The sequence below is a fragment of the Hemiscyllium ocellatum genome, chromosome 3 (genome assembly GCF_020745735.1).
Source record: "Hemiscyllium ocellatum isolate sHemOce1 chromosome 3, sHemOce1.pat.X.cur, whole genome shotgun sequence".
Classification (NCBI taxonomy): domain Eukaryota; kingdom Metazoa; phylum Chordata; class Chondrichthyes; order Orectolobiformes; family Hemiscylliidae; genus Hemiscyllium; species Hemiscyllium ocellatum.
The window spans coordinates 122,604,638-122,619,405 of NC_083403.1; the positions used below are offsets into that span (position 1 = coordinate 122,604,638).

Genomic DNA, 14,768 nt, shown 5'->3' on the forward strand with positions numbered 1-14,768 from the left:
CTCTCAACACCTCCATTTCTCCCTCCTTCACACCATCTGTTTCCCTGCACACACTACCTGCACCCTCTCCATCCTCAAGTCCCTTTCTGTGCACACCACAGTGTGACCCGTCTTCCACTCAATATATCTTCCTGCTTTTCTCTCCCTTCCTCCTTTCTTCCCCCAACCCCCCCACCCTCTCCTACCAAACAAACCTATAAAAGCTTTCGACAATGTTTGTAGTTTATCGCCTCAAAGTTCCTGTACATGGAGTGAATTTGTCGGAGGATTAGAAAGATGAACCAAAGATCCGTGACCATGAGTATCATTGATTGATTGATTGTGCAGATGATTTGATTGGAAGTGAGCATAGAGATTTTCTTTAATGAGAAATTTGCCTAAGCTTGAGGTATGACCAGAGCTGATCTTCAAGCGAATATTCTTAAATGCAACAGACTAATAAAGAAATCAGGAATCCATTCACAATTGTATTTGACAACATGAAAAGGTAAATGCAAAATTTGTTGTAGTGTAATCATGTTTTCATGCCATTTTTAGGGTCCATGATACCATTTTCTATGAGAGTCCTGCATGCAGAACTTCCACAGTATTTAGGGAAGCCACAGGAATCACTGGACAGGCTACACGCCATGAAAGTAACGTGTATAAAGGTGGGAGCTTGTGATTTTAAAGACATTTGTGTGTTTGTCCATTTGAGTCCTCCCTAGAAATGCCATCTGCTTGTTAAGGTTTGCCATTGTAGAAACATCCAAGGTGGAACATGTTGCAAAGTTATATGACATGTGAAAAATTTTATTGGAGTTATTTATTTTTTCTTGTAAATGATCATGTGAGAGAACCATATATGAAATATGTTCACAAGTCAAAACAATTGGCGTGTTTGGAATGGTTGTCACAGAGCTCCTTTTTATGCTGTTGCATTATTGAGTTGATTATACTCCATACTTACTGTGAAATTTTCAGAATCTTGAACTTATTTTTGTTGAGACTTTTTTTTTCTTTTAAGTCAAAGCTTGTATTTGACAGTAAGTCGATGGTCTGTCCCATTGCTACTTTTGAGTTAATGTTTAAGTCACAAATGTAGATCACGAGGGCTTGCTGACATTGACACTCTGCTCCCCCACCCTAATCACCACCAAATCATTCATGACTTTGAATGGGGAAAGGCTTGGTCTGTCTTAATATCTTTCCAGAGACAACTCAGAAAATTAGTCCTGAGAGGAAATTACAGCTGGAGCAGTCCTATTACTCAATTGTACATTTGTAAAGTTTCTTGCGTGGTTTCTCCACAGTTGACATCAAGTGTAACATTTGATCATCATTGATTAACCACATATTTTAAATGTTACTGCTCTGCCCCCATCCCTCTGAAGGTTTCTGTAGTTGAACAGTTGAGGTTTTCTTTTCCACTGGCAGACTGAGCAGAACAGGTTCCAGAAGGAAACGGAGCCTTTTTAAAAAAGATTTACTTGGTAACACTGCAGGTTTATGGTAGCCTGGTTAAGGATAGCAATCCTTCAGCTGGATTGTCTCCTTCCGTCTCGCTGTTGAGAACCTGCTCTTTCTGATGCTGTTTGAGATTTTCTTCGAGTCCTGTTAAAATGGTGTCTCTCAGCCTGTCTTATCTAGACCAAAATTTAACGTCTGCTATCCCAAATCTGCTGTATCATCCTTCAAAATTAGGTAGTCAATCTGTCCATTGTTTTTAGCCAGGATGATTTTTAACTGTCTCATCCATCATTTTTGGATGGTTCCCGTTGTCAGGTTGTAATGAGCTAAGAAGAGCTATTCACACCTGTGGGAGAACATTTTGTCAGGGAATTTCTGCTTACTGTGGAAATATTCTTTCAGTTTTGAACACATGATTTCTTGAGGAGATAAACACTTTGTAGCTCCAAAACAAGCTCAATCCAGAAGGGTATCATGTGACTTTTGGGAGTCATTTGGTGGCATTATGTCCATTTTAAAGACAGATTAGCACCTTTACAAAATAAATAATGGAGCTGCACAGTCCTGACACTTGAAATAAAGATTCATGGATGTATTCTGGATGCATTTTTGTTTTAAATGGTGATGAAACTTGATAAATATTTTTCCTATACTTTTAAAATTCCCAGTGCTTTGAAGGAAAGGCTAAAATGAGCAGTCTGCCTTATATCATTATCTTAAATTATTCATCTCACTTAAACTCATTTGGTCGTTTATTTTCCTTCGTGTAAACTCTTGTTGTGTTTTGTATTCCTGATCATTGTTTATAATTTAATAAAACAAGAGAGGCTTTAAAATTTATTTCACCTGAATTTAAATTTTCAAAAACAATGTATCTGTAGACATTGATTATTTTGTCTAGTTCGTATCTTTTATCTGCTTAACCTTGGAATGCAACTTCATTGCTCGCCACATGCAAGGATACCTACTAAAATCTGCTGTGAGATGTCACTGAAAATCGTTTATTGTAATGATTATCCAGTTTGCAACTAGTGATTTTTTTGAAAAGTATTACTTGCCTTTTGCACAGATCATTGATAACCTGGAAAATGGACTAGCTGAAGATGGAAGTATGATCAGCGTATCCTCTGAAAACAGGCAAGGTGTGAATTTTGTTAATATTATTTGATTAGAGAGTAGTGTCCATTTCAAGGATAAGAACATTGCATAAATAACATTCTTTTTGAGCAATTGAAATAGAGGTTTATTATTGAGCTTCGTTTCAACTTGTAATTGTTATAAAGATTTTAAGTGTTCTTTCCTAAGACAATTCTGCACGTAAAAGTAATATTAAAAACTAAATTCAAAATCACAAAACCTTAAACTTCTATGTATTTGAAGGCTTTCCTATCACCTGTCAATAAAATCTGCAATTGCACATCAATCTCAATCTTGATTTGCAGACATTCCACAGCTGCAGAGAGGAGATAACTTAGGCTGAGTGAAAATTGACAGTCTGTTGCATATCTGTGAAATACTGTATGCACGCAGTTTAGCCAATTATGCAACTTGGAAAACTGACAAAACTGAGACGCTCAACTATAGGTCTGAATCCTGTTGATGTGACTTCATGGCAAACCTGATAATTGTTTATCGCCATCATTTGCATATGATTTTCATTGCTTGAGTTAGAATATTTAAAATTCATTACCATGCTAATATTGGGCATGTTTTCACTTTTGTACCTGGTAGAAATTCTCCTGGTAGAAATCATCAGTGGTAGAATACTTAGTTTATTACTCATTGCAGCCTTTAGAATTAAATTCTCCTCTAGGAATGTAGGGATTCAGAAAAATTGTGCAAGGCTGTTGATAATCTGTGCCAATTTCTTTGGAGCAGTATTGAACCTCTGAATCAGTTGTTAGGAGGTGGACAAGAAAAGTTGGTTCTGATGCCTGTTTGTAGGATTAATGTGCACCATTAAATGAACAAGGTGCTTTTTTTATTTTGTTTTGAATCCATGCAAATAAATGGGCTCAAACAGGAAAAAGGAAACAAATGTCTTCCACCCATTCGAAAAGGAAATTTAATCTGATGGTATTAATGGACTGGATCTGAATGATTGAGAGAAGTCCACTCTTATTATAAATAATTGCTTGCTTTATCTGAGACTGTGTAGATTGCAAGCAGCATACTTTTCCTAATAAGAACTAAAGAAAGATCTTTGATCGCATTCAGCCAGCTGATTATATATAAGCTACATCACTCATTTGGCCAATGAAATCTCACCAAATGTCAACGTAAAAATAAAATATTTCTAATATTTACTTGACGGTATTAGGCAAGAACTTTCGAAAGCTGATTGGGAGCAGATGTTCACAGGTAAAGAGGCAGCTGGAAAATGGCAAGCTTTCAGAAATGAGACAACGAGAATCCAGAAAAAGAATATTCCTGTCAGGGTGAAAGGAAAGGCTGGTAGGTATAGGGAATGCTGGATGACTAAAGAAATTGAGGGTTTAGTTAAGAAAAAGAAGGAAGCATATGTAAGTATAGGCAGGATAGATCGAGTGAACCCTTAAAGAGTATAAGGGAAGTAGGAGTATACTTGAGGGAAATCAGGAGGGCAAAAATGGGACAAGAGATAGCTTTGGCAAATAGAATTAAGGAAAATCCAAAGGGTTTTTACAAATACATTAAGGACAAAAGGGTAAAAAGGGAGGGAATAGGGCCCCTCAAAGATCAGCAAGGCGGCCTTTGTGTGGAGCTGCAGAAAATGGGGGAGATAATAAATGAGTATTTTGCATCAGTATTTACTGTGGAAAAGGATGTGGAAGATATAGACTGTAGGGAAATAGATGGTGGCATCTTGCAAAATATCCAGATTACAGAGGAGGAAGTGCTGGATGTTTTGAAATGAGTAAAGGTAGATAAATCCCCAGGATCTGATCAGGTGTACCCGAGAACTCTGTGGGAAGCTAGAGAAGTGATTGCTGGGCCTCTTGCTGAGATATTTGAATTGTTGATTGTCACAGGTGAGGTGCCAGAAGACTGGAGGTTGGCAAACATGGTGCCATTGTTAAAAAAGGGTTGTAAGGACAGTGCAGGAACTATAGACCAATGAGCCTGACCTCAGTGGTGGGCAAGTTGTTGGAGAGGAATCCTGAGGAAAAGGAGTGCATTTATTTGGAAAGGCAAGGACTGATTAGGGATAGTCAACATGGCTTTGTGCATGGGAAATCATGTCTCACAAACTTGATTGAGTTTTTTGAGAAAGTAACAGAGGATTGATGAGGGTAGAGTGGTAGATGTGATCTGTATGGACTTCACAAAGCGTTTGACAAGGTTCCCCATGGGAGACTGATTAACAAGGTTAGATCTCATGGAATACAGGGAGAACTAGCCATTTGGATACAGAACTAGCTCAAAGGTAGAAGACAGAGGGTGGTGGCATAGGGTTGTTTTCAGACTGGAGGCCTGTGACTAGTGGAGTGCCACAAGAATTAGCGCTGGGTCCTCTACTTTTTGTCATTTACATAAATGATTTGGATGCGAGCATAAGAGGTGTAGTTAGTAGGTTTGCAGATGACACCAAAATTGGAGGTGTAGTGGACAGCGAAGAGGGTTACCTCAGATTACAACAGGATCTTGACCAGATGGACCAATGGGCTGAGAAGTAGCAGATGGAGTTTAATTCAGATAAATGCGAGGTGCTGCATTTTGGGAAAGCAAATCTTAGCAGGACTTATACGCTTAATGGTAAGGTCCGAGGGAGTGTTGCTGAACAAAGAGACCTTGGAGTGCAGATTCATAGCTCCATGAAAGTGGAGTCACAGGTAGATGGGGAGTGAAGAAGGCATTTGGTATGCTTTCCTTTATTGGTCAGAGTGTTGAGTACAGGAGTTAGGAGGTCATGTTGGGGCTGTACAGGACATTGGTTAGGTCACTGTTGGAATATTGCGTGCAGTTCTGGTCTCCTTCCTATCAGAAAGATGCTGTGAAACTTGAAAGGTTTCAGAAAAGATTTACAAGGATGTTGCCAGGGTTGGAGGATTTGAGCTACAGGGAGAGGCTGAACAGGCTGGGGATGTTTTCCTTGGAGTGTCGGAGGCTGAGGGGTGACCTTATAGAGGTTTACAAAATTATGAGGGGCATGCATAGGGTAAATAAGCAAAGTCTTTTCCCTGGGGTTGGGGTGTCCAGCACTAGAGGGCCTAAGTTTAGGGTGTGAAGAGAAAGATATAAAAGAGACCCAAGGGGCAACTTTTTCCACACAGAGAGGGTGGTATGGTATGGAATTAGCTGCCAGAGGAAGTGATGGAGGCTGGTACAATTGCAACATTTAAGAGGCATTTGGGTGGATATATGAATAGGAATGGTTTGGAGGGATATGAGCCGTGTGTTGGCAGGTGGGACTAAATTGGGTTGAGATATCTGGTCGGCATGGAAGGGTTGGACTGAAGGGTCTGTTTCCATGCTGTCACATCTCTATGACTCTATTTACATTATTCCTTTATCTCCTTTTTATTTCTATATTGGGATGAGGGAATTTGGACAGGAGAGAAAGAATGTGATAATTCTGGTCCAGTAGAGAATAGCAGAACATTGAGACAGAAAAGTGGGCAGGTGTCCAGAGGCAATAGAATTTAAATTCAGCAGATAATATAGAACAAACTAAATTTATCTCAAATTGGCACTGCTTTTGAAATACTACATATCTTTTTCTTGTCACAAACTAACCAGTGCACTAACCCCAATCATAGACCATCTGTTATTTCAGGATGAGAAATTCTTGCCTGAAGTTTAGACTGATTAGAAGTCTAGTAAAATTACTTCATGCAAGTTCAATTGGACACTCATTGTTTGTGAAAGCAGTCTTATTGATTATTTACAGGTTTTGTCAGGATAATTTAATCATTGCCAACAGTTATCACTGAATTGCAATATTAGATTTTAAGACAGTAAGATTTTTATCCAGTGCATAGCTCCATCTAAATTCAATAAAGTACTGCTCTCAGTCCTCTGTCTGCGTTGGTTTGGCTGATTTTAGCTTCATTGGAGGTAAGTGAAACAGTGCTTGAGGAGGAAAAGGATACAGTCAGAATTCCTGCTTTGATCAGTGAAAAACAACCACTGAACATGTGCAGGATTAAATTGGACAGTGATGTTACTTGAATTGTATAACACCATTTTAATGTTAAATTCAGTACAGTTGCAGTACTACATATATAGTCCCTTTTAATGTATTAAAACATAGGCATTTCAAAACAGAATTATCTAACAAAATTTCAGTTTTTTTTAAAAAAAAATTCACTCATGGGACATGGATGTCACTGGCTGTCCAGCATTATTTGCCCATTCCTAGTTGCCCTTAAGAAAGTAAGAGTGAACTGCCTTCTTGAACAGTTGCAGTACATGTTCTGTATGGAGATTCAAAATGCTCTTTGGGAGAGAATTCCAAGATTTTGACCCAATGGCAGTAAGCAAACAATGATATATTGCCACATGGCTCTTGTCAGCCCAGACTTGGATATTGTCCAGATCTTGTTGCATTTGAATGCAGACTGCTTCAGTATCTGAGGAGTTGTGAATGATGCTCAGCGTTGTGCAATCACCAGTGAGCATCCCCATTTCTGACAGAAGGAGTGTCTTTGATGAAGCAGCTAGAGATGATTGGGCTGAGGGCACTACCCTAGGAAACTCTTGCAGAGCTATCTTGGTGCTGAGATGACTGACCTCCCAACAACCACAGCCATCTTCCTATGTGCCTGGTATTAGATTAGATTAGATTAGATTACTTAGTGTGGAAACAGGCCCTTCGGCCCAACAAGTCCATACCAACCCTCCGAAGAGCACCCCACCCAGACCCATTCCCCATTTACCCCGTCACCTTACACTACAGGCAATTTAGCCTGGCCAATTCACCTAACCTGCACATCTTTGGACTGTAGGAGGAAACCCATGCAGACATGGGGAGAATGTGCAAACTCCACCCAGACAGTTGCCTGAGGCAGGAATTGAACCTGAGTCTCTGGTGCTGTGAGGCAGCAGTGCTAACCACTGTGCCACCATGCCAGCCAATCAGCAGAGAGTTAGCCCATTGATTCTAGTTTTGCGAGGGCGCCTTGATCCCAAAGGCTGTCCCTTTCACCTCACCGAAATTCAGCTCTTTTGTCCATATTTCAACCAAGGCTGAAACGAGTAGACAGCAGGAGGCTGGAAGAACACAACAAGCCAGGCAGCATCAGGAGGTGGAGAAGTAGATGTTTCGGGTGTAACACATCTTCAGGACTAGGGTTGGGTGTAGGGGGAGCTGCACATATAGGGTGTGGCGAGGGCAGGGTCATGAAGTGGGGGTAGGTGAAGACCGGCAGAGGGTACAACCTGATTGGTCAATGGGAGGAATGAATCTGGTCGATGGCTGGGCGGAATGGTAGGAGACAAGGGATGGAAAGGGAGGTTATTTGTAATTTGAAAACTCTGTTGAGCCCTCCGGGCTGTAGGCTGCCCAGGCGGAAGATGAAATAGTATTCCTCCAATTTGCGGTTTGGTTCGTTGTGGCAATAGAGGAGGCCAAGGATGCTGATGTCGGAAAGGGAGTGGGAAGGGAGGTTCAGTTGGCCCCTGTGGGCCTGACTGAGATGCTCAGTGAACTGTTCCCTTAGTTTACCTTTGGTCTCCCTGATGTAATGAGGTCAGGAGCTGAGTGGCCTTGTCAGTGAGTAGGTTATTTTAGAGCAGATGCTGCTTGATAGCACCCTTGATGACACTGTCACTTTACTGATGATTGTGAATCGTCTGATGGGATGGTAATTAGCTGCTTTAGATTTGTCCTGCTTTTTATGTATAGGACATAGCTGGGCAATTTGTCACATCATTGGGAAGATGCCATTGTTGTAACTGTACTGGAACAACTTGGCAAGGGGAGCGGCAAGTTGTGCAGATGTCTTCAGTGCTATTACTGAAATGTTTTCAGAGTCCATAGCCTTTGCACAATCCAACACACCTTAACTGCTGCTTGATATCATGTGGAGTGAATTGAATTGGCTGAAGACTGGCATCAGTGATGCTGGAGACTACTGTAGGAGGCAGAGATGGGTCGTCGACCTCGCGTTTCTGGGTGAAGATTGCTGAAAATGCTTCAGCAGTAGATTTTGCACTGATGTGTTGGGCTCCTCCATCATTGAGGGTGGAAGGATTTGTGAAAGCACTTCTTCCAGTGAGTTGTTTAATTGTCTACCACCATTCATGACCGGATGTGGCAGGACTGTAAAGTTTGGATCTCATCCATTGGTTGTGGGATTACTTAGCTCTGCCATTACTTAGCTCCGCCTGTCCCTGGTTGCTTATCCTAATTGGTACACAAGTAGTCCTGTTTGGTAACTTCACTAGGTTGACACGTCACTTGTAGGCATACTGATGCTGCTCCTGACATACTTTCCTGCATTCTCCATTGAGCCAGGATTGATTGTATGGCTAGATGATAATGATTGAGTAGGGGATATGCCAGGCCATAAAGTTGCAGGTTGTGTTGGAGTACAATTCTTCTGCTGTTGATGGCCCATACCACCTCATGGATGCCCAATCTTGCGTTTCTAGATGTATTTGAAGTTTGTCCCACTAGCATGGTGGTAATGCCACACAACATGATGCAGAATATTCCCAATGTGAAAGTGGGACTTCACCTCTACAAGGATTGGATGGTGGTCACTCTTCACGATACTATTATGTACAGATGCATCTGCAATCAGCAGATTGGTAAGGGTGAGGTCAAGTATTTTTCTTTTCATGGTTCCTTCTTCACCTGACACAGTCCTAGTCTAGCAGCTGTGTCCTTAAGGACCCAGCAAACTCAATTAGTGCTATAGAGAGAGGCTGAACAGGCTGGGACTGTTTTCACTGGAGCGTCGGAGGCTGAGGGGTAACCCCTTAGAGGTTTAAAAAATTGAGTGGCATGGATAGGATAAATAGACAAAGTCTTTTCCCTGGGGTGGGCGAGACCAGAACTAGAGGGTAAAGGTTTAGGGTGAGACCGGAAATATATAAAAGGGACCTACAGGGCAACTTTTTCACGCAGAAGGTGGTACGTGTATGGAATGAGCTGCCAGAGGATGTGGTGGAGGCTGGTACAATTGCAACATTTAAAAGGCATTAGGATGGGTATGTGAGTAGGAAGGGTTTGGAGGGATATGGCCTGGGTGCTGGCAGATGGGATATCTGGTCAGCATGGACAGGTTGGACCGAAGGGTCTGTTTCTATGCTGTACATCTCTATGACTACTGCTGAGCTACTTTTGATGATGGACATTGAAATTCCCCAATCAAAGTACATTTTGCATCCTTGCCACCCTCAGTGCTTCCTCCAAGTGGTGTTCAACATGAAGGACTAAAGATTTACAAGGATGTTGCCAGGGTTAGAGGATTTGAGCTACAGGGAGAGGTTGAATAAGCTGGGCCTGTTTTCCCTGGAGCGCCTGAGGCTGAGCAGTGACCTTATAGAGGTTTATAAAATGATGAGGGTCATGGATAGGATAATTAAACAGTCTTTTCCCTGACGTGGGGGAATCCAAAACTAGAGGGCATAGGTTTATGGTGAGAGGGGAAACATATAAAAGAGACTTAAGGGGCAACTTTTTCGCGCAGAGAGTGGTACCTGTATGGAATGAGCTGCCAGGGGAAGTGGTGGAGGATGGTACAATTACAACATTTAAAAGGCATCTAGATAGGTGTATGAATAGGAAGTGTTTGGAGGGCTATAGGCCAGGTGCTGGCAGGTGGGACTGGATTGGGTTGGGATATTTGGTCAGCATGGATGAGTTGGACTGAAGGGTCTGTTTCCATGCTGTACATCTCTAAGACTCTGATTCATCAGTCAGATGGAGCCATAATACTGTAGTAATCACCAGGTGGTTTCCTTGTCTATGTTTAATCTGTGGTGATGAGACTTCATGAGGTCCAGAATCAATGTTGAGGACTCTCAGGGCAACTCCCTCTCAACTGTGTACTGCTGTGTTACTAGTATTGCTGCGTCTGTCCTGCCCTTGGGACTGAACATGTCCATGGATAGTGACAGTGGTGTCTGGGACATTGTCTGTAAGCTATGACTGTGTCAGGATGTTGTTTAACTTGTCTGTGACACAGCTGTCTCATTTTTGGCACTAGCCCCAGATGTTTGTAAGGAGGACTTTGCAGGGTTGACAAGACTTTTTTTTTGCTGTTGTCATTTCCAGTATTGGTCAAATAGTCCATCAGGTTTCATTTCTTTGAGACCTTGTAGTAATTGATACAACTGGCCAGGCCATTTCAGAGAACAGTTTAGTATCAACACATTGCTGTGGCTCTGGAGTCACATGTAGGCCATACCAAGTAAGGCTGACGGATTTCTTTCTCTGAAGGACATTAGAAAGCCAGATGGATTTTTCCCGACCATCAGCAATGGTTTCATGGTCATCAGTTTCTTAATTCCAGAACTTTTTATTGAATTCAAGTTGCACCATTTGCTATGGTAGGATTCAACTGAATTAGTAGTCAAGCAATAATATCACTAGACCATTACCTCCCAGATGTCACCACAGTTAGCTGATTCTAGGATGGGGGTTAAAGACTTGTGTTTTAAGAAATACCTTAAGAGCAGAAAATGACTGGAATTAGGAGGAAATGGGAGAGCTTTGGGGTCCAGGCAGCTGAAAGCGCATCTGCAATTGAAGTGGTAAGAAGCCAGGATTGGAGGAATACTTGGGGTTTGGGGATTGCAGAAGGTTAGAGAAAACGAAGGGCAAAGTCACAAAAACTAAATAGAATCCGAATGTTGAGATCAAGGTCAACGGGAGGCCAGTGGAGCTGATTTTGGTGAGATGTTGGAGTGCATGAGATTTTCAGTTGGTGTAGATCCTCTGGAACTGTAGGGAAAACTTGTTCATTATGTGAAATAAAAGTTGAGGTTCAGTCTTTCTCATAAGAACCATATTTCATTTGGCTGAAGTATGCTATTATTGTCATGACATATCCCTAGCCTGCTACAGTCTTGTCTTCCTGCCGCAGACAGGTGGTGAATACAAGAAACACTGGAGGCTGAAGGTTTTGTAATTTGGAATGAATCTCTCTGGAAATGTGAAGTTACGTAATGTCTCTTTAAACATTATTTGTTAGGTTTTACTAATCTTAAAAATAGCTTCCTAATGTTTTGAAAATGCAGTACTCTAACTTGTACACAAGCTATTTAGCAAAATTTAGGTCCTGTTTATCTTTAGGTTTGATTGTGCAAAATTATATCCAGAGGGGTTACTGATATAAATTTCAAACACAGAGCGTTTCCTATTTTCAGGAGCAGTAGTAGTAAATGCCCTTTTGTGGCACCTTTTTTGAGGTTTTTAAAGCAAAGCAGTGTAAGGGATAAAATGAAACACCCCACAACTTCTGTACATGGGAAGTCTGACTAAAGTATCTGTTCAGCGAACACCAATCTGTTGAACAATTCTTGAAAAAAGGACTTGTATTATTTTGTTACAGATCCTGTTTTCAGTAGTCAATGCCATGTGCATTGTAGTACCCATCAAAGTGGTTAAGAAAATGTAACCAAACCCAGTTCTTAAATATGTCATTCTTATTTAGCAAATAATCTATGCTTTGTAGACGTAAAATTCTGAGCTTCATATACAATGAGTAATGTTGATGTGCAGTAACTACCATACAGGTAAATATGGCAGCCAGTACATGTAGTGATTTGACCATCTGAAATGTATGCTGCACTATATTATTGACGATTCCTAGTGTAACAGCAAATCTATTTGATATTAAGAACAGAAAAAAGTTCAGTATCTAGTTTATTACAAGCAATTTATTTAATTTTGTATTAAAAATGAAACAAATTGTAAATGTTCAGACTTTGATATTAAAGTGTACCCAAGTTTAGATGCGTTGTAAAGGTGTTGATGTGTCCCTTGTTTAAGTAACAGGTTTTTTTTTCAAAACTTCATTGTTTTTTGTAATTCAAGAGTACTGATGTATGCACTCCTCATAAGTGACACCTAAAGACTAAATTGAAGTTTGTGCATGAGACTTGGGTTGTTGTTTTTCTTGTTCGAGTTACTTGTCAGCTACACCAGATAGAAAATGTATGCAATAACGTACTTTAGTATTGTTTTTGGCAAGCCGATTAAACAATGGAAATGTGACTGAAAAGTGGGAGTTGTACTCTGCAGCAAGCCACTGAAGAAATGTGTGGAGTTTTAAAGAATAGAATGATCCTAGTATAATGACAATTTGATTTATTTCCAATACAAAGGTTACTATTTGACCTTGTTCTGTCGGATTCACATGTAACTTAAATGTAATTTTAAATTAATGCATAATTGTTGTCTTCAGATTTAATTTTAACTTAATGTATAATTGCCTTCAAGTTTAATTTTAGTGTCCTTTCAATTTTTTTTTCTTTCTGCCTATCATCGCACTTATTGTTTGTTGCGCAAGATGCAAGGCGTGATATAATGTTATAGAAGAATAAGCTACTTTTGACTGGTGTATGAATTTTCTGTTCTTTGTCTTCAAATGTTGCTGTGTTGAGACAGGCCCAAGAATTCTGCTTTTGAAGATAAATGTTGGAGGATTGGTTCAAGACAGGGTTAGCTCTTTAATGAAGCCAAGTAATGAAATGGAAGTATTAGGTGAGATTAAAAGTGAATAGAAATAAAATAAGGTGGCAGCACCAAGAAGCAATTAAATTGGGTGGACCTTTCAATTCAGGTTAATGCTGGAACAATCTTTGGCCTGGATTGAGGTATCCCTTTGTAGAGGTGAAGTGCAAATCTGGAATAAAACCAGACAATATTGCAAATACTTGGGTGAGACAGCATCTGCTTAGAGGCATACATTATTTCTAATGAAAGGCCTGTGACCTAAAACATCACTCAGATATTCCATTGTCAGACAGTTGTTCTTGTGTCAGATGGGAGCCACGCACTGACCCTGCAGCATTCTGGTTGTAGTAGGTTCCCAAGAAATTTAATTTTTTGTTCGACTATTATCCATGCCTGTAACACTTCAAAAATCAGAGAGTTTAGGTGGTTCTAAGAAATTAAGCAAAAATGTTACTCAGGAAGTGTTAGACTATTAAATTGCTCGTCTTAACTCCTGAGTATCTGTTCAACAGTCCACATATTGAGCTCACCACCCAATCATGTGTACACGTGCGCACATACCCACAGGTGCTGACCCAGTAAACCAGGGGATCATCTTCTGCACATCCTTGACACAACCCATTGACTCCAAATCACCCCCATTACCATACCTGAAGACCCATCCCTGTCCCATTCTGGCACACTAATTTCTTCTATCCTGAGCATTGCATTGTACATCTTTCCATCTTTGCATCCTGTCACCCTACCCAGCTGTCACCCAACTTAACTGGCACCCTGACCCATACTCATCTGGCACTTTTTTCAGCTGCAATCCTACTTAGTTGGCACCTAACCATCGAGCAGCCCACCTTTTCCAGCTTACCCTAAGGTCTCACTTACCTCCTGCACTGATGGTTTTACAGCAGCTGTCAGGAGCTTTACATTTGACAAGAGGGCAGCCGACTGCTGTGAAAAGGGCGTTGCCTTGTGTTGCCACACATACAGCTGAACCAAATCAACCTTGCTACCTATATATTCACAAAATAGTAAAATTAAGGTCTTCAAAATTGACCACAGTGGTTCCTGACCAAACATTTGTGTAATTAATCCCACATTTTGTAAATAATCAATTCCAGATACCATTTTGCATCTTAGCAATTTATTAACAATGTGGTAACTTTAGCAGAGCAAAAATTAAGCAACAAAGTAATCTAATTAGTCTGTGCTTTAAACCCAGTAGCCATTGTTTTCAGCCTCATTCACACAAAGGAAAGACAAACAAGTACATTTAAAGGATAAATGAAAGAAGATAACAAAATTGGCCAGATTACATAAGCAGTTTTCACAATGCATTGTTTCCTGGCATAGATGGTTGTTTCTTAGTTTCCTGAAGATATTGATCAAATTCACTGTTTCATATTTAGTTTTCTATTCTGTGACTTTCGGAGAGCTGCTCCTGGGGGATTGAATTGGAGGTGCCAGTGTTGGGCTAAAAACATCACTTGAGGCCAGGTTATAGTCCAACAGGTTTATTTGGTTATAAAAGCTTTCGGAGCACTGCTATTTCGTCAGGTAACTACTGGAGTAAAATCCTGGACAGAGAATTTATAGTAAAACGTAGATTCCTGTTCAATATATTGCATCAGTGTATGACACTATGATCTGGACGAAAACCTCATGTGATTTTTAACATGGGAGATAAGGCAGAGAGCCTATCAGATCTTTGTGC

General features: G+C 40.5%; 1 protein-coding gene across 1 annotated transcript in view; it reads left to right on the forward strand.

The window, feature by feature from the left end:
- The window catches only part of trappc12 (trafficking protein particle complex subunit 12), a 68,245-nt gene that overhangs the window by 33,353 nt on the left and 20,124 nt on the right, over positions 1 to 14,768 (forward strand). Inside the window, exons 7-8 of the mRNA XM_060853145.1 lie at positions 538 to 650; positions 2,519 to 2,591. Of these exons, the coding sequence (XP_060709128.1) occupies positions 538 to 650; positions 2,519 to 2,591 (186 nt within the window). The remainder of the gene's footprint in view (positions 1 to 537; positions 651 to 2,518; positions 2,592 to 14,768) is intronic.